At 41.1% G+C, this 26,023-nt stretch overlaps 1 protein-coding gene across 1 annotated transcript; it reads left to right on the top strand.

The window, feature by feature from the left end:
* Nucleotides 1-2,101: 2,101 nt before the first annotated feature.
* Nucleotides 2,102-26,023, top strand: tspan17 (tetraspanin 17). Its single transcript, XM_053428452.1, has 8 exons — nt 2,102-2,693; nt 11,521-11,571; nt 14,467-14,613; nt 15,840-16,010; nt 16,476-16,601; nt 16,728-16,775; nt 20,519-20,635; nt 20,892-26,023. The coding sequence occupies exons 1-8, from the start codon at nt 2,604-2,606 to the stop codon at nt 20,955-20,957; spliced, it is 816 nt and encodes a 271-aa protein (XP_053284427.1). The 5' UTR covers nt 2,102-2,603; the 3' UTR covers nt 20,958-26,023.

Genomic DNA, 26,023 nt, shown 5'->3' with positions numbered 1-26,023 from the left:
TTTGTCCATTGCTTTATTATTTAACTGCATAAAACCCTGGACGAGAATGATAGTGTCACTGAAGTAATGAAAGCTAGAGTAGTAATTTCCCTTTTTTTTTTATATAAAAAATTAAAGATCCACTGGAATTCATACAGAACAGTTGCGGATCAAGGATTTTTTTTTAAACCAGGGCCCACTAAAGGGCTTTAATTTACACGGAGGGGGCAATTATATGTTCAAAATCCATGCACAGTTCCTGATTCGGTAAAGTGCACATTGAAGTCATTCCTTGTTTCATGTTAGCTCTACGGAGAGCAAATCGGATGTCCGCTGGCCCCGCCCCTAGACACCCCCCCCCCCCCCCCCCCCCCGATTGAGAAGATTCACAGATTTATACTGTTTTGTTATTTAAGTTATTTAACACTTATTATACACTTGGAGTATTTAAGGTGAAACTATCACATATGGGAAAACAGTTATCCTGTAGTGCCCCATAAACAAGTATTCATATGTAAGCCTCTTCAGTCGCCCCTGTATTAAATTAAAACTCTATGACATCTAGGTCATGGAACTCGATGTAGGTTGATAGTTTGAATGAAATGTTATGAAAGCACAATTTGAAGGCATACGAACAAATAACTAAAATCTGCTCATAAGTTGCACATTGCCTAAATGAATGACACATGCACAGACTGAACCACAGCAGGCTGTTCACAGACTGGTTTCATTTGGTTTTACTGTCGAGTGTTGACCTCTATTGACTGTGCAACATACTACACATCTGTGGTGATAATTATTAGACTGAAATGTCCTCAGCAGCAACTCCTCAGGGTGAAAACAGAGACCAAAGCCTCATTTATCAAAGGTTCATAGACTGCCATCTGTTGGGCTCCAGACAGAAGTTCAAATGAAGAGGCACTCGGCTGATTCTGTACATGCAACAGTTTGCGTCATGGTCTCCATGTTCAGTTTCGTCAAGAAAATACTGTGGAGTGAAAACAGGGAAATAAGGAATACAGTTTCAATTTAGTGTCCACAATTTTTCAAAAGGAAAAATGTATATCATTTCTGATATATGGTTTTCACTGCCGACATTTTAACATGTAATATAGTAGGAAAATCACATGTTTATTATTAACAGTAATAAAGTCATGAATCATACAAATATTGCATTTAGTTATTCCAGCGTCATTCATGATATTACACTCACCTATGATTTATCCCTAATGTAACCCGAAAATATGTGTTTTTGTCCTACACTTTTGAAGGATCAGTGACTACATTAATTATGCACGCCGTCATCTTCACACTGTGTTGACAACTGAACTGAACGAATCTAACCTGGATGCTCACTAACACATAGGATCACAAGTCATCAGATTCGTGTTAGATGTCACACACACGTCATTCTATTTAAAAAGTGCAAAATCGCTTGAACTGTGAATCAAGTGTTTGCAGACTAAATATATATGTGAGACTATGGCGATATGGCCACATGTTCTTTCAAGAAATTACTTTTGCATCGGATAGTGATAATTATCTTGATAGATATCACATAAGTGTTTCTTTTAAGATTAAAGAGTGGTTTTGCTCCTGTGGGAAGATTGTGGATTATAAAGACTTCTTTAAGGGTATCGAATTTTACAAATATGAGGACGAACAGTTACTTGTTATATCTCCTCAAAGTGCACAATGCATTTATAAATCAATATATATATATGTATATTTATACAAGTTTATGTCCTTTGTTGTATGGCTATCGTTGCAAAATGATATTGCAATAGTTGTTAATATTGTTTTTATTGTTTTATTTTCCCCTAAGCTAGACCATAATATAAAGAATAGACTCCTTTAACTCATTCAGTGTGGATGGGGGGGATGAATCTGGGACCCATGTATTGAAATAAAGTTGTTAATGTGTTCTTCCTAGTTTTTGCATGGATCAGATCTTGACCCTTTACAGATCCTGCTGCAGGTATCCACCTGAATTCCACACTGCTCTGTGCTGAGTTGAAGGTGAATACAAACAGGGATCGGTCCCCGTTCTGAGGGCCCGGTGAGGTGAGGGCCTTCACTGAGACACAAGGTGCCGCTCTTGAGGTGAAAAGGGCGAGAGGCAGCGCAGTGGTTTCCTCTTTGACAGCAGGGGCTTGTTTTACAGCACAAAACAACAAGGATGAGGATTCCCAGCGACGAGGCACCCGCCGCACTGATAATGAGGAAGACGATTAGCTGAAGAGCCCCAAGCTTCATCCTGCTCCGCCGCTGCTCGCCGCCGAAGTGACGCCAGGCCACTTTGAGCATCGACCGAACTGCAGATGAACGAGCCTCAAAGTGTCCCCGGATTTGTTGTTGTTAGCCGCTGATGCTAACCAGAGAAGTTGTGAGCTAGCTGGCCTAGTGAGCTAACTGTGAAAGCGAGGAGAAGCCCACCAGCCTCATGTGTTTGGTTTACTGTCTGCTGTCCCGGCGGCTACACTCGACGTCGTTCAGCTAATGGAGCCGACAAGCATCGGCTTCACCAGTTCAACACCCGCAGCTTTGGCCACCGAGCCCCCGAAGTACCAGTCGTAGTACTTAGTTACCTAGCTTAGCTGTTAGCCACCACTATCCTTGGAAGAATGAGCAGAAACAAACACCAACATTTAAAAGGGTCCGAAGTCAGCTGCTGTGTGAAATACTTCTTATTCGGATTCAACATTCTCTTCTGGGTAAGTAGCTCCAGTCATTGTGTGGTGTTAATTTGGATATCACAAAATAAAGGTAATGTGTCTCATTAAAAGTATGTTGAAAGATTCTGGGAGTTAGCTCAACGTTTACACCGTCGGTGTAACCAAAGTAAACCAGAGTAAACCACGATATTTCACTGTTGTTATTGGTAAACACAAGTTAAAACAACTCGTAAAGTTTGAAATTAGTCATGCTTCTGCCATGTGTTGTTGTAGTTGTTGTGGATAGTTGTTTATTTGTTTTAAATTGCATAACAGTGGGTTCATTGACTTAGAAGTCGTCACCTAATTGATTTTTGGTGCAGGAAAGTAGCTAAAGAGTCATCAAAATTAGCACTTAAGCTACAACCATTGTTGCCATAACCTTAATAGACTATTAATATTTGATATAAAATAATACAATATAATTGCTCAATTTATGTGAGTACGTCTTTTTCTGTTCGTGGGAAACTTTTCTCTTGTGAAACTCATGAAGTGACTTGTTGTGATGAGTAAAACGTAAACTTGTCCAGCCCATATGATATTACTGGATGATCCAGTTCTTTCAAAGAGTGCATGAATCTCTCTGCTTATGGTTTGATAATCTCTCTGTTTGGTGGACCCACAAAGTAGCCAGGGACTAAGGTTGGGGTAATGTAGTTTGCCATCCCCGCTTTGACCCGGCACTAAGCAGTGGTACCATTGTGTTTGAGTCCGAGTAAAGGCAGGAGACTCCTCTGCATTGTTAGGCCAGTGGCAAGTGAGACCACGTCTCCTTTACAATGCCCCCTCCATCTTTCTCCTCCCACTCTCAGTCTGAAAAGTTCTTCTGTTTGGTCTCCCTCACCCCTCCCTCCTCGCCCATCTGTGTTGCCTCGCTGTGCAACTGGTGTAGTACAATGTTTGCGGGTTAAGGGATGGCGTGTCTGTCTGCCTCAGAGGGTCTACCCACAGACTGCCTGAAGGAAAAAGCCACACGGGCCTGAATACCACCCAGCCCTCCTCTTTCCAAGCACCCTTTTCACTCTGTCCACAACCATAGTGTTCAGGCTCTGTGGGACACCATTGTATCCCTTCACTCACACACCCACTAACACACAAAGAGGGGTGGTGAGAACAAAGATTGGGGGGAGCATAGGGTGTGATCCTGCATTTTCTCCGCTCGTATTCTTGTTTCGCCTAATCCACATGCAACTCGCTCTCCTTTCGTCACCACCACCCTATTCCTCCCTTTCACAACATGGGAGCATTACACCATACCTGTGACATGTGAGGTAATATGAATTGCAAAACATGCCACAAGCCAGAGCTTGTTGTTTTTTATTAAATGAAAAATGCTCAGATTCATTTGTTAATTTCCCCTACAATTGGAAAAAGCACTCTGTAATTTAATTGGATTGAGAAATAAACCAGGAAACATTGAGTCATATGGCTGTAGTGTTGTGTTTGACTCATTGGGTCTCTTCAGACACTCAGGCCGAGCTAACAGTCCTGTGTCTGAGCTCTCCGTGAAACAGGGAAACAAGTTCCAGCTCGCTGGATGTTTCCGTTAATAATCACTAGAAGATGTTCTCCTCTTGTCTGTGTGCTGTGAAACTGGATATGACAGACAAGCCAGTGTGTTGCTGGAATAGAAAGAGATGGGGTTTATTCTCCACAGATCAACCCATTTGTCTTTCCTCTAGTGATCTTGTCAGGCTTGAAAATGCTGCCCAAATTGAGACAGAATGCTTGTAGGACCCTAAATATTGTGAACAAAATAGGGCAATAAAACTTAATGCTCTTCTTCTGTGTGAATTCTTCCAGCACCCGGACACGCTGTTGACAGCCAGACATTCTCACCCAAGAACAACCAACCTTCTCTCGTCCTTAGAATAGACAAATTCCTCACATCCACTTAATTAATCACATTTTCTGCCTGAGCTGCTGAAATGTTTGGATGCTCTGCTTGCTGTAATTAAAAGCTTGTTAAGCTGTAACCAAGTTGCTGAGTTGGTTGGATGCAGTTTGTGTGTTATTAGCCAGCTACAGCTCCAAATGTCTGTTTGCATTTGGCACCCGAATGTGCGTTGGTTGAACGCATCACAGGTAGAGAGCAGCAGAAAAACCAGTGTGAATGCAGCCTTTTGAGGACGCATTTGCAGTAGTATGATGTGGACAGAGTAGGGCTGTAATGATTCCTTAACGGAGGTCGAAGCTGTGATTCTAGCATCCATGATCTTCCATTGCAAAATAGGACGACAGAACCGTGAGACACCCAACCCCACCCACTTCCACCACTACAGTTGCCTCCCCCCACTTCTACCCCCCAAAAATGCACGCACACACACACATTCAAACAGAGAGTATCGAGGTCTAAACCAAACCGTGTATTTAGAGGATCATCACACCCATTGTACTGCATTTTGCTTCTTTCATCTGGAGCTCAGGATTCAGGAACAATGAACACAAAACATAAGTGAACGAGTCACAACTTGTGAACAATTCCACAAGTTTGAAAACTCATTGGTGGTCCCTGTCCTTCCTCTGACGAGCCATTTAGGGCGAGAATGGTCCAACATTTAGACTCAACTTTCGACCGTTCGGAGTAACAGTCCAGCTACTTAAGGTGCACTGCATGTTGTCATACTTGTCGATGTGAACATGCATATGAACTCACAACAGCAAGTGTGAGTGTGTCCATGATGCATCGCATTGGATGAAAGCATATACTATTGTATATGTGTTTGGTAGAGCTGAAACTGTTACTTGATTAATCACTTAATCACTTAACTAATTAGTTGTTTAAATTCTTTTTCAAGAAAATTCAATCACTGATTCTAAAACATTTCCTGCTTTTAAACTGTGAGCATTAAATTACTTTGCTCATCAAGTGGGAAAGTAATCTAAATATCTTTTGATGTTTGGGTCATTCGTTAGTTAGAGCAAATAATCACCAGTATGTGACCATCAGGGCTCTGGGAAATCACATGAGCATTGCCAATATTTTCTGACAATATAGCTTGACAAATTGATTAATCAAGAAAATAATCATCAGGTTAACTGATAAATAATTGTTGAGTCCCCAGCAAATAACATGACAATCCTCGACAACGCAGCTGATGCACACTCTCATATTACTTTATAAGGAACACCATACTAACACTGAGTAGGGCCTTCCTTTGCTCTAAAAACCACCTGAATTATTTATGACATGGATTCCGCATGATGTTGGAAACTTTCCTTTGAGATTCTGCTTCACATCGTTTCTGCAGATTTGTAGGCTGCAGATTCATGCTGCCAGTCTCTGTTCTATCATATCCCAAAGGTGTTTTATTGGATTCATATCTGGTAGCTGAGCAGGCCCCTGAAGTTCACTCATCTCACTGTCTTGTGAAAGCAGTTTGAGACAACTTTAACTTTTTGACAGGGAGCATTATCCAGCTTAAGGTATTCATTAGATGATGGTGAATTGTGGCCATAAAGGGATGAGCATGATCAGCCATGATTGATTGGTGTTAAGGGCCCAAAGTGAGGCAAGAAAACTTTTCTCACACCATTTGGTTGTGTCCATTTGTACTTTGGTAAAATTTGGGATTCATCCGACCAGGTTCTGTTTTTCAGTCTTATACCTTGCTGCTGCAGAGATCTGAACTGGCTGACAGCAGTGGGACAGAATGTGGTCATCTGCTGTTGTTTGAGAGTGGTTTTCTGACTAACCACAGCCTATCAGCTCCAACTATTCTGACCTTTCTCATCAGCAGGGCGTTTCCATCTATATAAGTCCCGCCCAATGGATGTCTTTTGTATTTCACACCATTCTGAGTCAAATCTGGAGGCTATTGTGCATAACAATGAGAACGTGACATACTCAAACCAGCCCTTCTGGCTTCAGCAATCATGCCCCTTTCAAAGTCACTAAGATCATATGTTTTTCTCCATTCTAATGTTTGACGTGAACATTGATAAATTAAACTGTATCTCCATATTTCTATGCATTGTTCTGTTCCGTGATTGGATAATAGCACAAAAAGGAGGTGTACAGGTGCCCCTGTCCTCACTGAGTATACATATCCATGCCGAGACACCAAATAACAGCTATTTTCTATCTTCTGGCTGTTAGTCTGAGGATAAATGTGTGTTTTTCTGTTCAGTAGTATTTGCCGTCTACCACAGATACAATCAAATGTGAACAGGGAAGCAAAGTACACTTACTAAGGGATTTTTCTTTTCTGATTTGTTCTGATTTGTGCTCCGATACCGTGTGTCAACCGCAGTCCCTCTCAGTTGGGTCTCTGGCTACAAGATAATAGCATCAACAGGATCTAACGTTCTCTCGACGATAGACTTAGATAGTCCATTCCAGTCAGATACATTTTGGACCTGAATCCAATTTCAGACTCTTGTATCATTGCCGCAATTAATCAGCCAAATAGATTCATTGATTTTGCAGGTATCAAGCACAGAGAAGTGTGAATGCAAAAATATGTGGAAGTGATACTTTGCTCTGGAGTCAGACGAGCTACACATTTTGTTGGCAGTGCTTCCGTTATCGTATTATCAAGAATGACTGCATTCACACAGTGGGACACATTAGATATTCAGCTTTTTAGGGAGTCATTGAAAGGGCAGTCTCACTTGAGTAAGTCCATACCGTGTCTGTCTGTGTGTGTGTGTGCGTGTTCAGACAGCATGAAGCTTGGTTTGTCTGCTAGTTAGTTAAGGTTAATGGGATCAGCTGGCTTAAAAGGCATCTTCTCGTGTGTTGATAATCACTGTGTCCAAAAGTAGAAGAACCCTTTGCTCTGGACTGGGAAATACACATTTTGCAGCAGTACTTGACAGTGAAATAATCTGAGCAGCCTGATTTAAATAACAAGGCAGACACAAGGACCTCCAAGTTCAGACATTGTTATTTGCTTATTGGCTTAAGAACAGCGATAAAGGCACAGGGATTTGATAGTAGGATAAAAAGACACAGAGGAATAGCAAACAAATTACTGGCAGGTGAGATTTAAGTAAACAAACCCTAGGAGGCTTTTAAAAAGCACAAACAAAAGAGATGTCCTTTGAGCACAGATGAGTGTAGAATGTTTGTCAAATTTAATTTGTTACATTATCGCTTTGTTTTCGTCCACTAAGCAGTAAAGGCACATTTTTAGTGGAGATTTATTTTGTCTCAGAGTAGCAGTGGCACAATATGTTTTTCCATACCACCAACTGACCTAAATTTGACTCTGGCTGCTCACATTATACTGCTGAAAAACTAACAAGCATGACACAAAGGCAGGTTCAGTTCAATCTCAGTGTACTCATTCGTTAAATACACTTGAATCCAAACCTTATTGTCCCACGAAGGAAACTGTGTTTGCAGATAGGCCTTTAAAAAACACACATTATATGGTTTAACATAATGGTGACCTTACATAAAACAACCCTTGTTTTTCATGACACCAGTGCATCCAGCTTCCAGTTTCTAACGCTTGCCTGCACGCTTTAGTTGGACTTAAAAAACAATAATGTGATGGTCAGACTGGGAATGAGTTTCAGCCATGTATGCCGCTTGGATTACTCCAATTTAAGGATTCACTAGTAGAAGAAGGAGCAATCCAAGACTTCAGTCGTCTCCAGAACACGTAGAGCTTTGGCGGTGATGTACTTGATGCTGGAACACAATTAGAGTCCACTCTCACACACACCCTCAATGGCAGGCACACTGGGAATTTTGTTTAAGTATTTAGGCAACCAAGAATTTGACATCTGAAACTATAACGATGGCACTTGACGTGCTTTTATGTACTTTTGACCAGAAAAAAATACAAAATTGGTCATATAACCAAAGTACTGTTCTGCTGTCTGGCTGGTGTTCTATTTTAGAAGCCCCAGAGTAACGACGCAATTTTTTCTTTCTCCTATTTGATAGTCCGCTGCAGAGATGAAGATGGGGAGAGTGAGGGGAGGATTCTTTAGTCAATCATCAGGGCATCTTGTAATTGATGATTTGAGCAATTAGCCTGAAGTGGTTGTAATATTTATTTTAAGTGCCTGTAATTTATATGAAATACTACATGTTGAACCATAGGACGCATGACATCAGTCATTGTGGCTTGAGGGTTGTGTTCTCTTTATCTGCCAAGTGCTCTGGTATCATTAGAAATGTGAACTCGTAATGTTCGTACCCCAAGCTATTCTTAATCATCTCTAGCTAATTAGGAAAGTTTTATATCGAGAGATATCTGTATTTAGGAAATGAGTTTTGTGTGTGCCAGATATTCTTTGAAGTTTCCTCAACTGACTGATTTCCTGTTGAGGACAGACAAATGGAAGTGAGACAGGAAGAACATCGGCCACATAGGCGGAAAGTGTGTACCTTCAGAAAACAATACATTTTATATCGGAAAATCATAACCTTCTTTTTGGAATTGTGAAGTGGAGTTCATACAAATGGTAATGCTGAGGGTTTTGTTGAAATCCGTTTTAGGGCGGCGTCCTGGTGGCAACCTCAAGGAATCTTTTTCATGGAATGAACACTTTGATTCAACATAGATTTTTGTGTCAGTGAGGCAGGATTGCACAGTTATGCCTTCAGGTTAGACCGAGGGCGCTCCTTCATGGGCTGTGTTCTTAGAAGGTTCCGAGCCTTGAAGCAAGTCACTAATCTCAGCAAAAGGTCACACCCTAGTATGTGACACACAAGGATTGGGGACGCTTTATTCAGTGACAGTTAAAATTGTCAAAACCAGACTTTCATCGCATACAGTTTTTTCTTTTTCTTTTTTACGAAGGTTGGTTTACCCATATAGCCATTAGGAAACCGATATAACAAAAATTATACCTTCTCGCTGGTGACATCCATGATTAGAGGCAGGAATTTTCTGTCTGCCCAACTGTCTGTCCATCAGTTTCTCGTGAACTCGAGGGGATTTCCTTCGTACAAACGTTTGCTTGGACTAAACTGATTATAATTTAGGAGTCATATGCCAAGATCACACTAGTCTTTGCGCAATTTAACAAATGTCTGCTGGAATAAAATGACCAAGTTATAACTTTATGTCAAATGTTTTGCAGAACTCTGAAACAAAAGGGAGCATGTGATTTATATTTTCCTCAACTTCACTGGTCTGTACAGGCTTACAAATAGTCAATAACTGTCCTTAAAAAAGTAATGAATAACTGTCCTTTGAATATGCAATACATCCGTGCACTTGTCACTTTATTAGAAACGCCTATCTTATGTTTTATAATACAACAGTCCTGCAACAAATCTCTTCTAATGCCTCTTCAACGTTATGATCTCAGAAATATTTGAAGGCCACTGTTGAACTCTACTGCTTTATATAAAGAGATGTGTGTTTTGTTTAGCTGTCTGTCATTGATTTGAATGGTGTGAAAAAAATAATAGAAATTTGCTTGAACATACAGAATGCAGCTTAGCAACATCCCTGTCTTCCAAAATAAACAACTGGATGAACACGTCTCTACGGTTAAAACAACAAAATACAGCATCTAGAAAGACATTCTGTAACACTATACTTGAGGTGGAGCTGTACAATTGTGGTCTCCATGCTGTAAACTGAGAGTTGTTTTCTCTGTCATGTTTTTTTTGTGCTCTCGGTAATTATGTGTAGTATTTCGAGTCAGAGGCAGAGGTTTATTACCCTCACCCTGTCAGTTTAATCTCCACTGACTGATCTCCAGCTGCCTACCTGCGCGTCACTTTCAAGCCGAAGCCACCACACCCTTCCATACAACTGCTTGCGTAACTACCAGGTCAACTCAGCAGCGGCAGCACCCCCTCCCAGTGACTGCTGCTGCTGTTGTTATTATCACACTGTGGGACCTGTTCGGCATTGACAGGTTTCCTTTGTTTTTCTCGCTTTATTTAATCAACTTCGCAGCAGTATGATTTAACTCAATTTCAATGTAATTTTCATTGTTATGTCCTTCAGCTAAGTGCATAGCTGTACCAAATATCTTACAAATTACATTTTTTGGCAGCTAAGAAACTTTCGCTCTTTACTAACACGTAGTCTAATATAATCTTGAAGCCTCTCTGCTGTATTTTTTTTCATTTAGGGTTTATTTTACATTGGGTGGTCCAGTGCTGTGGTTACCCTGTACTTTCTGAAGTTCTTCTTATGTGGCTTGTTTTAGGCTGGGCCCTATAATCATTCCTCCCTTTGATGGGAGACTAATACAGGAGGGATTTACCTTTTAACACATCCTCTTACCCAGCCCAGTGCAATAACTTAAACCTGCAATAACTGGCAAATGTAATGATTCACTCTGTCCACAGCTAGTTTAAAAGACTGAGAATTCACTATTGTTTAAAAGCTCTCAAGCCATTTTTCTTCCTAAAAGTAATAGGAGTTCTACATGGACTCACTTCAAACTGCCAGGTTTAGATGAGTACTTGGAGGTTATATTGAATTAGAAGATCTTTGTATTTGTGTTCGGAATTCTCTAGTTTTTTGCTTTGGGCAAGGATGTATTGGGGAAAGATGATGTCATGGATTACTTTTGATCAATCACAGTTTAAAAAAAATATTACTGCAGGCAGTTGTGTTATCATGGAGACACCCCTTTAAACCAAGAAGACTGAATCGCACCCTCAGTAGAGGTTAGACTATTGGGTTTATATTTGATCTGTCATGTGAGATGTTTTTTTCTGTCTTTGACCTGCGTCAATGCTCATTAAATCTCAAGTATTCATTCTTTTAAACAAATACTGAAGAAATATGGTGACATTTTGAGATACTTGAAACTGGGAGGATGTAAAATAGTCTCATAACTAATGGGTACGGCTTTTTTATGTGACTGAAGATCCTCTTCTCTCTGCTTTGTTTTACAGTTACTAGGCGCAGCATTCTTATGCATTGGCGTGTGGGCATGGGCAGAGAAGGTAAGTATTAACACATGCAGACATAAACACACACTGGTGAATTACAACATGACTGGCTCAACAGCATAGCTCAAATTTTTCCACCGTCCTGGCCGAAACGAGCTGAGGGAGTTTAGGTGGGAGCGGAGAGTTTGACAGAAGTGGTGTGGAAATATGAAGTCGAAGAATGAGTATTTACTCGTAACGATCCTGTAAACACGTCTTCTGGCTGCTGCACTCTAGAGGATAGTTGGGCTGACTTTTGATCCAATTTGCCCCATCCAGTCGGTGCTGAATATCTGGCCAAATGTTGCTGAAGTCTGAGGGATAAACAAAATAATCTTGATACTACTGATGGAGCCGAAGCCTCCCTGATCTTGAACGTAACTACCAAACATGTTTGAATGTGTTTGGCAGTTACTGTAATTGGCTCCTACAGAAACCATCAATCGCCAATGACAGCGAGCTGACCTTGAAATCAGCACCAACTGGACAGCGCACACACAAGTGTAGCCAGCTCACAACGTCAGTCCTCATACATTTTTTTACTTTCGGGCCAAATCGTAGAGTGTGTATTTTCTCGCGATTATTATGTTAAAAAATCTGTTAAATATGCTTGGGTCTGTGATCTCTCATGTTATTACAATCGGTTACGAGTTAAAAAAATCCTCTAGTGTGCACCAGGCCTTAGACACCTTAGGAAATTAACAATGTTGCTGTAGCCCATCCGTTAAAAAATGGAACAGGTACTAGTGCAGAATAAATGAACTGGCCCTTCAGATTTGTATGGAAAGTAGATACTATTTATTTCCCACAGTGCAGGCCACAAATGTCAGGTGTCATGTGCCTATAAGAGGTTGTTTCAAAATTTCTTCCAACAGAGTTTACAGTCAATTTGTTCATTAATTAGTTTGAAAATGCCCCATCAGTTCAGTAAATGCTGTGGAAGCTTGGACTCATTAGTATCATCTGGTCATGCACTCCGCAAATAGACCTGCACAGGAGTACCTTTGTGGAACAGAGTGAATAATCTAAAAGGATTTTGCCAAATGATGAATAGCGCGTACTGGAAAGGCACAATGGTGAGTTTGGGTCTCGGGGACTAAGCTGATTAGTTTCAAGCCCGCTGCGTGCAGCTAGACCACATTATTGTTTCAGGGCCTCATGCTTAAATTCAAATAAAGGAAGTTTATTCTGTACCAGTGCCATAAAAACACAAGAATGCGGTATTGTCCGGCAGTTGTCCCTCAGCTCAGTGCAGAGCAGCTTAAGTTAAGCAGTATGAGACTTCAGCTTCTTGGGCTTTAGCTGCAAGTTTTATTTTGACGTGCACTATATGGGAAAAATAAACAGTATTTCAGAACAAAGAGCAGGGGCCCACATTTACAAACAATAAATGGAAGGTTCCCTTTAGGTGAGAGATTTTGAGAGACCACCCATGAATTGGAACACCTATTATATTTGAACAAGCTTTTAGACCCACAAACAATGCTCCTCATGTTACACTACAAAGTGACAGTAAAGGTGACCTATTACGCTCATTTCCAGCTCTATATTTTTATTCTGGAACTCCAGAAATTCAAAAAAAGATCAACAAAGTCTATATTTGTCTAAAATTGCCTGTTACACAGCCTCTCATTTAAGCCTCTGACTGAAACAGCCAATTTGAGCTCAGAGCTTCTTAAAAAACAGTGCTTTGTAGCAGCGCCTCATCGTCTTTACTGGTACGGAGGTTCTGAAAGCAAACTGTTAATCTAAGAAACAAAAAATAACTTCTCAAATGTAGCTGTACATGTTTGAGCCTGAATCTGATCTAAGAATATGAGAGTGGGATGCATGAACATCCCCAGCAACAAAGATTACAGCAGGATGTCTGTCGGTAAATAATTACGCCCAATACCTGCTTATTGTGTGGATTTAGTCCCATCACAATCCTTAAATGAAAGTGTTTCTGTATATGCCCTTGTTATTCACTGTACGTGTTGGAAAAGTACCAAAATGTTCAAGTGGAAAATGACTGCTGTCATTTAATCCAAAAGCTAAAGTTGCCAGTAAAATGTGACTGTGATGTCGCCAAATCTCTGTAATGTCGACTGTTTGTTTGCCGGAGTACATACAATCCATATAAAACTCCTCAAGTCCCCTATTTTGGAAGCACAAGCTGTGCTCGGAGCGGATAACTATATGAAGAAATCTGTGCTGATATCAGCTTGTCGTAAATGTAAAAAACAAAAATTGGGAGTTTGGCATTCAGAGCCGTGTGACGCAGGAGCTGTTATCTCAACAAGATTACTTTTAAATTTGAAACTTTAAATATTGACATAGTTTACACGATAAAAGCCTTTTCCATTAAGCTGAGGCACTCTCTTCAAAGTGTAATACAGATTGTGAAATGGGCCGTTCTTTCAGATAAAACATGTCTGTCAGTGTAAGGCATGACGCAGACCAGAGGCTGACAGGAAAACATGTTTGTGTATACACTGTGGCCTCGGGGACTGTGGGGCCGGAGAGGAAGGACAGATGTCTGCTGTGAACATTTCTGTCCCCTGATAAAAGGGACTTATTTTGTTGGCTGGACAGTGATCTACCGGAGGGTGAAGCTGTGTTGTAGATAAACTGATAAGATAGCACCCTGTGGGGTTTGCTGTTTTATTTAGAAAGCAACACATTTGACCAGTTAAATTCAACAACAATATTGTATTCCAATAGATTTCGTTACATTTCTGCCTCTGCGACCCCAGTTGGTCTCTTGAGTGTGTCATTACTTCACTCATTACTTTGACACCCAACTCTGTCCAAAGCTTAAGAATGAGAGATTTTTATGAGACCTCGTAAAAGAGATGATGAGGATTGATTGTGGAAATATTATAGTCAGGATTTAAACCCCTGCCTTTTGTCTTTTCTCCTCTCCCTCAGGGCGTGCTGTCCAATCTGTCGTCAATCACGGATCTAGGGGGTTTCGACCCTGTGTGGCTCTTCATCGTTGTGGGAGGGGTCATGTTCGTCCTGGGCTTTGCTGGCTGTATTGGAGCCCTCAGAGAGAACACCCTCTTGCTTAAATTTGTAAGCCAGCTCCTGACTCTCTCCGCACAGACTCCATTTTAACCACACACCAAGATCCCTTTAGATCTGCAGTTCACACCAGAGCTGAGGCTGTCAGTGTAGCAGGTGTCCCTTTTTGATTCACCCAAGCCAAATGTTGTGGGTGATTGCATTGCATTAAAATGTGTTATCTCATTACTAAACCTACTCCTTTTTCACTAATAACCAGAGACACTGATATAGTCCTTATAGGCCATATTATATATATTCCCATATTGGTGTCAACCAATGTTTTCTTCAGTGGCAACTTTTTGATTTTGATCTGAAAGAAGCTCAGAATTGTTCCAAAGCCATGACCTCACCATTTAAGGACATTTCTTTGTGTTCAGCTGTATTGATGAGCCTGAGAACATATGAGTGACATAGACAAACTAGCCTTGTTGCAGGCTGTGATTCTGAGTAGCTATTAACTCCAGCCCATGTCCATTAGCAGCAATAAGTCAGGCGTCAGAGTGAGCTGCTAATGTGTCTTTTGTGCATTTATCATAAACCCTGTCTCCTCCTACATTTACTGTAAAGGGATGACATACGGGAACCTCTGGGACTGCGGTTTATGTTGCCACGCTCTCACTCAGCAAATCAGGACCAATCTTACCACCAGACCTGCATAGGGACACATGAGAGCTCTGGTCCCTTTCCAAGAAATACGAGAAAAAAAAATGTTTCCTGCCCTGAAAGCTAAAACAGAGTGTCTTCAATAAATTTTTACACTTATTATAACACTTGCACAGCAATAGAAAAACACTCACAACGCTACCAAATATAGACAAAGCAGCATATACTCACAACAATACAATTCACAACATGATCAAATACTAACAACACGACCAAATACTCACAACAAATAACAACATAACAATCTTTATCGCTTGTTAGTGTCCCCTGGAAACACTTTGTTATGTCGCATGTATTTTGTGGTGTTGCAAGGATTTGTTAATGTTGTGAGTAGTTTATTGTATTGTGAGTATTTGCAGTGCGTTTTATATTTGCGGCACATGTGTTGTCAAAATGATCGAAATGTTTTCTCTATTTGCATGTATTGTGTTTATTTGTATGTGTTTTCTTGTGTGTTTATTGCATTGAGCTCTGAGGGCCACCACAATTTACGACACATGATACACAGATGTTTGAAGTGAGACATTTTGTGTTTGTGTATTTACTCTGACGTGTGTCTTGTACTTTTTCAGTTTTCTGTGTTCCTTGGTTTGATTTTCTTCTTGGAGCTGACTGCGGGGATCCTCGCCTTCGTCTTTAAGGACTGGATCAAAGACCAGCTCAACTTTTTTATCAACAATAATGTGAAGGCCTACCGAGATGACATCGACTTACAGAATCTCATTGACTTTGCCCAGGAATATGTGAGTCCACACTAACTGACTGAAACTTGTGTTTCACTAGCTCGTGTTTCCAGGCTGTAAGAAGTCACTGCCTTCTCCATAAATTTTTTGTTGTGTACGTGTTTAAAAGCTGATGTTGAATCTGCTCAGCGCTGGGATGAGGGGAGAATGAGTCAGCAGCTGTGCAGTAAATCTCATGTTTAATGTGATTTCATTTCCTTCAAATGATTATCCAATTATATGAATGAAACGCTTTAGATAATTGGCTCCCATGTGAAAATGCTGGGCTCTGTCGTGTTGCACTGTAGAGCTAATTAGATCCGCTGTTGTCTTGCCATTTGAGTCTGTGTCTGTAGTTTGCCACCCGCCCCAGCTAACCTGAGCCAGACTCTATAGAGCTGTTTTAAGACCAGATCAGAGAAATTAAATGTGTCCGTTAGTCAAAGCCGGCAGTTTAATCTCGTGTTGTTGCGGCTGCTGTCTCAGTGGTCATGCTGCGGAGCTCACGGGCCCGACGACTGGAACCTCAACATCTACTTCAACTGCACTGAGCCGAACCCCAGCAGGGAGCGCTGTGGAGTCCCCTTTTCCTGTTGTGTTAAAGACCCCGCAGTAAGTCACTCAGCAATAAGTATAATCAGGATTTTAATAAATAATCTATTTATTCTCATGTCACTCAGATATAAATAATCCCCTATTTATAGAGTACTTCACATTTTTGTGTTCTTCTTTTTACAGGAGGATGTAATCAACACGCAGTGTGGTTATGATGTTCGGCTTCAATTGGTAAGTATCAACAGGTCTCTCTTTACCTATTGCTAATTTGTTTTTATGCTATAGCTAATATTGTCCTTCAGAATATATTCCATATATATCTAAATATAAAAAGACTTATAAGATTTTTACGGAGATGGTTACGGAAAACCAGTTTGTATTCATGGTACGGTGAAGGGCAGTCGTCTAAGGCATGATTGGCAGCCAATGCCAGCCTTCCTGGTTAAACTGACGCGATGCTCCTGAGTGGAATTACTCCTGAGGCAGAGTTGACTGACAAGCTGCAAACCTGCTTGATTGAGGTGATCTCAGCAGTTGTTCGGTTGGAGTGGCAATCGGCTTCATTTGTATTGGTCTTGATTGGTTCTCCAGGGTGTCTGCAGGACCTTCAAAAGAAGGCAGTTAATCAGTTTAGTGACAATTAAAAGTATTCAAACAACTTAATTTCTATTTTACAAGGTATAACATTTTGTAACTACATTTTCAATTTTAATAGCATGTTTGTCCAATGTTAATTTTTTTAATAATATAAAGCTTTGCAGACTACTGTGCAGCTGCATTAAACTGCACAGATCAGAACAAGCTGGCCAGGAAGTCAGACACATAAATTGTATAGCATTCAGTTAATTTGACAAAATCAGACACCCGCTGCAGATTCTTGATTGTATAACACATGGAATACAAAGCCACTGAATCAGAGCCAGGCGGCCCTACGCACTCGTGCCAAAGCAGGTGTTGGTGTTTACAGCTTTGAAGAGAGAGAAAAGCAGAACTGTCCTTCTGGTCGCAAAGACAATAATGACATCACGGAAGTGAATTGCAGAGACAGCAATCGGGTAAACATGATCTCTTTTTTATGTCAGCGAATAACAGTAACATTAAGTTGATTTGCATCTGTCTCATATCTGTCTCTCACTAAAGTTGCTTTCAGACATGCACTGGACACCGGATTTTACCCATGTCTGAAAATGGCTTAACTTAACTAGGCAGTGCATCTCTTGGTCTGTTTTTTGCTTGCCAACCACTTCCAGGGCGGTTCTGTGACTCTGTCAATGACAAAAGTGAGAACGAAAATGCAACAGTTCATTACGTTTCAGAAAAGGCCGACGTTGTTCATAAAATGCAGCTTGAATATAGACTCACCAAATCAAACCTGTGACATCAGGCTGCAGCTTCTGTGTGAACCAGTGCAGACAATGTGTGTCCATGATGGTACTCTGCATAGGCCATAGGTAATTACTTGACATGGGCTATTGATTAAACATTGAATTTTAAATGTTAATCAGCTAGGCATACTGGGCAATATGGCTGCACATCTCCCCGTAAATAAAAGCTAAAGGACTCGACCAACTTTTTTATATTTGACGAATGTACTTAAGAAATCCTGGTGCGCCAGCTTGAATGGGTCCAGTGAATCTAATCAAATTAATAGTAGTGGGTTATCTATAATTTCCAGGTGCTATGAGTTTTACAGTGGAGGAAACACTGAATGTGTCGGTGTTAATCTCCCGGCTGCAAAGCCAAAGCTCTGTTATATTTGACCCTTTTCAACATTTTGTGTTTTCTACAATTTCCTCTAGAATATTCCCTATCTTAATATTATCTTAGTTCCGTTTAGAATATGTTTTATTCAATAATAATTGTATATAGATTTATACAACACCTTCCAAGGTACAACTTGCTACTTACAATTAGGAAAAATAAAAAGGTCAATGTTGTTTATGCCTCAGGTTTACTTGTTGTTTGAACGACTGATGGAGCCAACAGTTTTAAAAGTGGGAGGATTGTAGTGGGAGCTCTGGGGCCTCAGGTGTGACTGGGACAATGGCAAATGGTTTACATGGCTCCGGGGTCAGGTCGGAGGGCCCCTTTACAGAATTTCGCTTCAGGGCCCCAGGGAGGTCAGGACCGGCTTTGAACAGAGTTGAGGCTCATGCCATGAATCCCGATGGGTTTTTGAATGGAGGTGGGCCCTACCCCCACACAGTGAGTTGGGTGTATAACATGTTCCCATTATCTTGGTTAAGTGTATTACTGAGTACATTTAGTTTAATTCTGAGTTTCATAAGTGTATGTGTGGCTTTTGTCAGCTGTAATTTTAACATACTGCAGCCTTAGGAGGCCACTTCTTATGGCTGAGTTGCTTTTCACCTGGCCAATATCATGCTGACGATGTGATTCTCAGCAGTATTTTGTTTTCAAACGGCCTCATTTGTTCGGCCAAATGTACCAGAGAGTGAATGGGAGAGAGAGGAAAGAATGCGAAGACCTCTGAGATTTATGTTAATACCTGTGTTAGTGAGCGTGTTACTGTTATTACTTTCATCTTTGAGTTAGGCCCACCTCCCAACATATCTGAATTCTGTTGTGTTGATACAGTGTTCCATAAAGGTTACTGCAATCTAGATTCTTAAGTTTTGCAATCTCAAAATCAATATATGTATTTAATAGATGGAAGTTCAAGGTTTGTCCCTGATGAAATGGTTAGAGCTCAGTGTTGCAGTGATATTGGTGTTTAAAAAAGGTCTTAAAGGTATTGAATTTAACTTCAGGATTCCTGTCATTGTTCCGTCCATCATTCTTGATTAAGGCTTATGAAGTATAGTTGTTTTATAAATGCATGTATATCTGAAAACAGTTTGCCGACACAGCAGACACAGAGAATGTGAAGGGTTAAGCAGCACACAGACTCCTCTGCATGCTTCTTGCCTTAATAACAGATTGTTCTTCTAACAGGGATAATTAGGCTCCAGTTTTAGCAGAGAGAGCAGCCTTACTACACTCTGTAATTGGCAACTCAGTGGGTTATGCCAGTCCGTTCCCTTTTCCTCTGTGTGTGGGTGTGGTGGTTACAACTCACTGCACTGCAGTCAGAAAGACTGCTGTTGCTAGGCACACTGCAATACAGTGAACCACCTGCCACCAAGTTGTTATGAATTAAGGTTCTCTCTGCATGCTCTCGTGCTGTCGCCCTGGCTGTTGACACTATGCCCATCAGTGATATGCACCAAGTTCCTGTGCAGCCCTTTTTTATGGATGGCAGGATGAGAAACAGGAAGAGCAGGAGACCTGGGGAGGACAGCAGCACAACAAAGGCAGAGGGCTGAAATAGCTTGTGAAGAAGTTCACAGCCAGAACGACCTTGTGTTTCCTGCTTTTTTTTTTATTGGCTGCCAGGGGGCTCCCTTCACCTCCCATTGGTTGAAAGATAGCCTTCAGGTTTTGCAATAGAACAAAGGGTTTGCCCGGTTGACTCGTCTTGAAGAGTAACAAAGACAGCACTGTGTCATCTTGTTCACACCCAGTCTTACTCCCACCTTGTCAGTGTCTCTGCAGCTCTAATTTACACCTTTTTATTTGCATCTCTGAATGGAGCACATACATCATCGGCTGAATCAGCCAACGCAAACAGCCATCTGTCCGGTAACAGGAAACAGCTTCTGCCTGTTTGTTCAGTCCCACTGTGTCCGCAGTGAAGACTGAATACACTGCCTTCTTATCCGCCATGATGTCCAGACACCGACATCTGACAACCACTGTCACTCTTTCCTTCTGCCCTCCTCGGCGATGGAGTCAGCGGGCAAAACGCTATGTATTTTTATTTTGTCCAGTATTAGTTAAAGGTCAGGCAAGTCAGAGTCTGATGTTTCACTCATGCTAAAGTGTCCTCTCTGGGAGCTCATGGATCTAATGATTATTAATAAACGATTTATGAAGTCATAATTTGATTGTGTCTTTACTTTATTTCTGAAAAGGAGCTGGATCGGCAGAAATATATCTACACCAAGGGCTGTGTGGGACAGTTTGAGAAGTGGCTTCAGGACAACCTGATCATTGTAGCTGGAATCTTTGTTGGTGTTGCACTTTTGCAGGTAAGGAATCATTGTAGATATTTTACCTGGAAATATTCCTACGAGGACACTTTGTCCATTTGAAAATCACATGTTTATTTAAAACAGAAAATGTAGAAGGGTTTTGATTTTGTGTCATCACTGCTATCTAGTGGTGAGAAAAGGCAACATCAATCAAATCCCTGCATTACAGCAGTCTGGTCCTTTTTTGAGGATCAATTGTGTTTTGTTCTGATGTCACTTCCTGTTCTAACGTCCTGTGTGGCTCCCTCCCCAGATTTTTGGTATCTGCCTTGCTCAAAACCTAGTGAGCGACGTCAATGCCGTCAAAGCCAACTGGTGACAGGAGAGGTGAGGTGACGGAGCCCCACCCCTCAGGCCCACACCAGGTCAACACAGCACACAAACAGTTCCTGTCCAGCTGAGGACGGAGAGCCATGAGCCCGGTCCACTTTCCAACTGAGCTCAGCAGCACATACACACTTACAGACGAACTGTCACTAAGCGTTTCCTCCTCTGTGTAACGATGACACTTGAATGGTTAAAGGGAGAAAATATCCCACGCAAACCAAAACGTCAACACTTTGTTTACCACTAAGCAGGGATTCTAACCCAAATAAACAGAGGACTGCCTTGCCTACTTAAGAGATAGATTCCATTATGTTTTCCTTTTCCACTGACTTTGTTTTTTAGACCAGTGTATTTATGGGGCGCAGTTGCACAATGGCTCCTGTCAGCTGGGAGATTGAAAGCCATGGATGAAAGTAAGAGACAACAAATGAAAAACAAAGGAAAAGGGACGACAAGTCTTAATCTCTTTAGTCCAGAGTTACTTTGTCACAGAGCCACAGAGCCACAGTCCCACCCAGCGAGGGGTTGAATATCTCCTATAAAAACGGCAGAGTTTTTTATGCGGTTATCCCGACTTCCTGCTGCAGGGGATGGCGGGTGGCCGGCCGGCCAGCTGGCCAACAAACATATTGACTCTGTTGCGTGTGTAAAATTTCACAATTGTGACCTTTTTAATGACCACTGAGAAGACTCTGAACACTGGCTGGTCATGTCTCCAGCTTAAGCGTTTCAAGAGATTTAAATTCTAACTGTATATGTAAAAAGAAAGTGCCATTAATTTTTCAATGACATGTTCGTGTCTTTTCTGCTCTGTACATGATTCTCTGCACCCCGCCCCACAATACCTCAGGGTCTGGCCGAAAAAACTCAAGTCAAGACTCAAAGTGATTGTACACACACTTCAGGCTCTGAGTTTCAGCACATTCAATTTGAACTAAAATATATAAGGCTCTACATTAAAGTGCCAAGTCTCAGCTTTGATTTCAGTAGTTTAAAGTCAACATAGAAGGAACTGAGTGGGAGATTTAACCCTTTTAACACGAGGTGCCCACATTTTAGGGATTCAAAAATAATTGGACACATGAAGTCAAACAAAATGATCATATATCATGTTTTGCTTAGAATCGTTGGCAGCCAGTGACTGTCTGAAGTCTACGGCCCACAGACATCAGCAGCCACTTTGTATCATCCCTGGTGACTCTCCTTCGCTGCCGCCTCCATCAGCTAGGTCTTTAATATTCACCAAGTCAACTGTTGCTCAGTCTTCACCCTAAAAGGCTGTGTGGTTGCTCTGGTTGTATATTGAGTATCTTGGTCCTGCTGAATGTCGTCCAACGGGTTTTAATGTGTGTGACTGAATCTGAGCTCTCAGGGTGATCCTGTTCACCTGCATTCATCCGGCTGCTTCTGTTATCAGTGGAATCATCAGTAAATTCCAGTTCCACCGGCAGCCACACATGTCTGAGCCCGAACACAACCAGCTCCATGTTCGACACATGAGGTGATGCTTTGATCATGAGCCGTTCATCTTTTCCCCCAGGATTCATCAGTGGATTGATTTTTGTTTCATCAGTCTTAACGCCTTCGTTCCACATCTGCCGCTCCACTGTTGACATGGAAACATGTATTCCATGTACCTGGGTATCAGGATTTTCTATTTTACCTCATGTACAACTATCCAATTACCGTTTACTGCTAAACCTGGGAGCTTTGTGCTAAAAGGGTTATATCTTCCAACACAATGTGTCAATGTTGATGTTAACATACTTTTATCAAAGCTGATTCTTGAATATGCTGAGGCTCAGTGCCTGCCGAACAAAAACATGTGCAAACATACAAACACTTGAGGCCTTGACTCCATTATGCTTTCTGCCATCGGTATGTCTATTAAAATGACACTAACTTAACGCAGAGTAACACTGACAGTTCTTCGACAGTCCCCCTGTTTGCCCTGCAGTAACTGTATTATCTGTTGATTTACTGAAGGATATTAGATTGTATTATATGGATGGCCTGGTGGGGTTAGGATTGTAGGTTATATGCTAAAGAGTGGGGGGAAAACACTTAATGACAGAGTTTCTTGTTTATCTCTGAGCATCCCTCAGGCACGTGGGATTGCTGGTTTGGGGCCTTTTTTACTTGACTTTGTTACCACACTTGTCTTACGTTTATATCTCGTCTTCTGCATTATGAAAATATTCGTGTCTGTTCTTTAAATACGTCCTTTATTCATCCTTTCGTAGAGAGACTTGTATCCCAGGTTTATAGTTTGACTTCAACAGGCGCCTGTTTAAAGTCTGATCCATCAGTGAACTGCACATCAACTTCTTATCGTTGATGTGGTTAGCAGTCCAAACGGAGACCAAATAATATCAGCTGGTCACAAGCTAACTGCCAAGATTTTATCTGGCTGCAATTCATACTTGATTAGGAACTCCCACATTAACAAACAGCATTTCTGCACAGCCAAAATGTGAATTAATTGTCCCTTTTTATGTGGGAAGTGCCAGTTGAAATGAGAAATCAAACAAAAAATATAAATGCTAACACACTGCTTTTATCTTTAATTCATTGTCTTGTCTATTGTTTGGCCTATTTTTTTAAACTAGAATAGTAAATACATGCTGTTACCTTTTTGATGTTAGCATCATTGTCAATATAACATGAATGCTGCTTTTACTTTGACTAGATTATTGATAACTTAGTGCAGTAACCAGGAAAATAACAAGTCTCACCTGATCTTGGCATTTGAACAATCTGCCATGTTGTCATGGTGTTTCCAGGCTGAGGAGAAATTCAGATTATTTTTCTCTCTTTCTTCGTTTGCACTCAGCCCACAATGCCATTTGTTTTTCATAATCTAAAAAAAAACAACCTCTTGTCTCACACTTCAAGCTACAGCTTTTCATCTCGTCCGTGAACCTCACAGAATGCAGGTATAACTGGGTTCACTTGATCATTTTATACGTCAATTTTTTTATTCTTACATGAGCATTATTTTTTATCGCACAGGTGGGTTTCAGGTGAGAAACACGTTTTGAAAAGAAGCAAACACAAGATGAAAGATGAGCAGCATTGCTATTTTGCGACATTACACCAAAACCTCTAACTGCTCTATCATTTCATTCCGACCCTGACGATCGCCCGCTGTGTGTACATTACATGTCACATGTTGCTCTCGCTCCCCATGCTCCCGCTTCCAAACCACTACCTGATCTGACTGCACATATCTCCTAGGCTGTCATTTTGATGTATTTTTAAACACAGCGCCTGCAGCAATCTGACTGCAGAACACGTTTTCTCTTTAGTCTTTTTTCCTTCAGCTCCAATGTAGAAACATTTTCAGGATAAAACACAACTTCCGGCGAGTTAATCCTCACCCAAAGTTGCCTGATGTGACATTGCTTTACTTTTATTTTTGATCGAATGTCCTGTAAAATCTACAAGGATGAAACCAGAAGCATTTTTTCAACACCTTTCTTTTTTTCTAATTTTAATGAATGAGTGGATTGGATCAGTTAATCTGTTAAGTGTTCCCATCGTTTTCTTTTAAATCGTCCTTAAGGGAAAATATTTTCTCAGGTTCTGAAACGCCCCTTCCCCTCATAAATAAAGAGCAACCTCTGGTCATGCATGCAAGGAGACTGGTGTCGTACGTGACGTTAACAGAGCAGCCGCTGCCTTTTTGAGTGATGCCGCGGGTCTGGCTGGGGCAGATGGAGGCCACGGGTGTCAGTTGTGCTGCAGCTCTAAAACAAAAAGCACCGACTCTCTGCAGCCTCCGCCGTGTCTAGATGGATCTGCCAATAATCAGAATGTCACCTTGGTAATGAGGACTAAAGGGCCATAATAATCTGCAGGATGGCAGGACTTTCTTTATGCAGACTCTACAAAGGTGACTCGCTGGAGTATGTTTGGGTTTTACCAGCTTCGGCTGCTTGTATTCAATGCGGGGGGGGGGGGGGGGCGAACAATGCTAACTGCTTTGAACTTTATCATAACAGCATCGCAATCACAAAACAACCTCTTTCATTTTTCCTGCTGTCCCTCTGGGCAGTTAAATCATTCCTGAGGAGCCTTATGCATCACATGAATGTATAAGTCTGTATTAGCATGGACCTACTACAGTAAGAAGTCTTAATTTTTACCCTCACTTGCACGCAATGCACAAAACCAGTGAAGTTTAGTAATGTGAATTAAAACGTGTCTCTTTTGTTTTCAATGTTACTCTGGTGTCCTCATCTTTTTTTTAATTGTTCCGTGAGCGTAAAAGCAAATGAGCATTCCATTTCTTCTGCTTCCAGGCGTGTGTGTGTGTGTGCGCGCGCAGACCTATGTTTTATATGCAATCTCAAAGCGTTAAACTCTTTGTTTGGTTTGGCTTTTATGTCTCTTCAGTGGCTGTGGATGATTTTCTAAGTATGATCACAAATCACTACTTGAAAGGTTTGATAATCCCGTATCGATATACAACTCTACATATGCATTTATGAAGGATTTAACTTTATTTTCCTTATATTCATGCAACACCGTCCTGTGATCCGGTCTAAGCTTTCGGGGTCTGCTCATGTCCCCGTCAAATAGTTTTTACAAAGGTGAGCAGCACATCACTCAACCGCGGATCGTTCCTGCCGCTGTTCAGACGCTGGTCACATCAGAGCACAAAGCTGCAGCGGAACTGATTTGTTTGTGATCATATTGAGTTGTTGACTGGTACACATTGGCTCCCAGTTGAAGAGTATGGATACAGATACAGTAGATAGTGATCTCTTAGGCTCCCAGAAATTATTCTGAATATCTTTGTTCAGCTTGGCAACACAAACAAGTTTTTTTTTTTTCTTTCTGAGTTTAATCAACAGTCTGTTTCCAGTTGTGACTCGATTGCAGCAGATGACAATAAACAAAACCGTACTGTCGATCAGTTGTTTCAGTTGCGACTCGTCCTCTGACGGGCAGCCTTGTAAAGAAATGTAAATGGAAACTGTTGGACATGGTCTGTTACACTGTATATTGTGTTAAAATATGCCTCTTTCATATATTAAAGGATTTAAGATAATA

Source organism: Pleuronectes platessa, chromosome 8 (assembly GCF_947347685.1).
Source record: "Pleuronectes platessa chromosome 8, fPlePla1.1, whole genome shotgun sequence".
NCBI classification, from domain to species: domain Eukaryota; kingdom Metazoa; phylum Chordata; class Actinopteri; order Pleuronectiformes; family Pleuronectidae; genus Pleuronectes; species Pleuronectes platessa.
The sequence above is the reverse complement of the archived record's forward strand: the minus strand, read 5'-3'. Positions and strand labels throughout refer to the sequence as shown.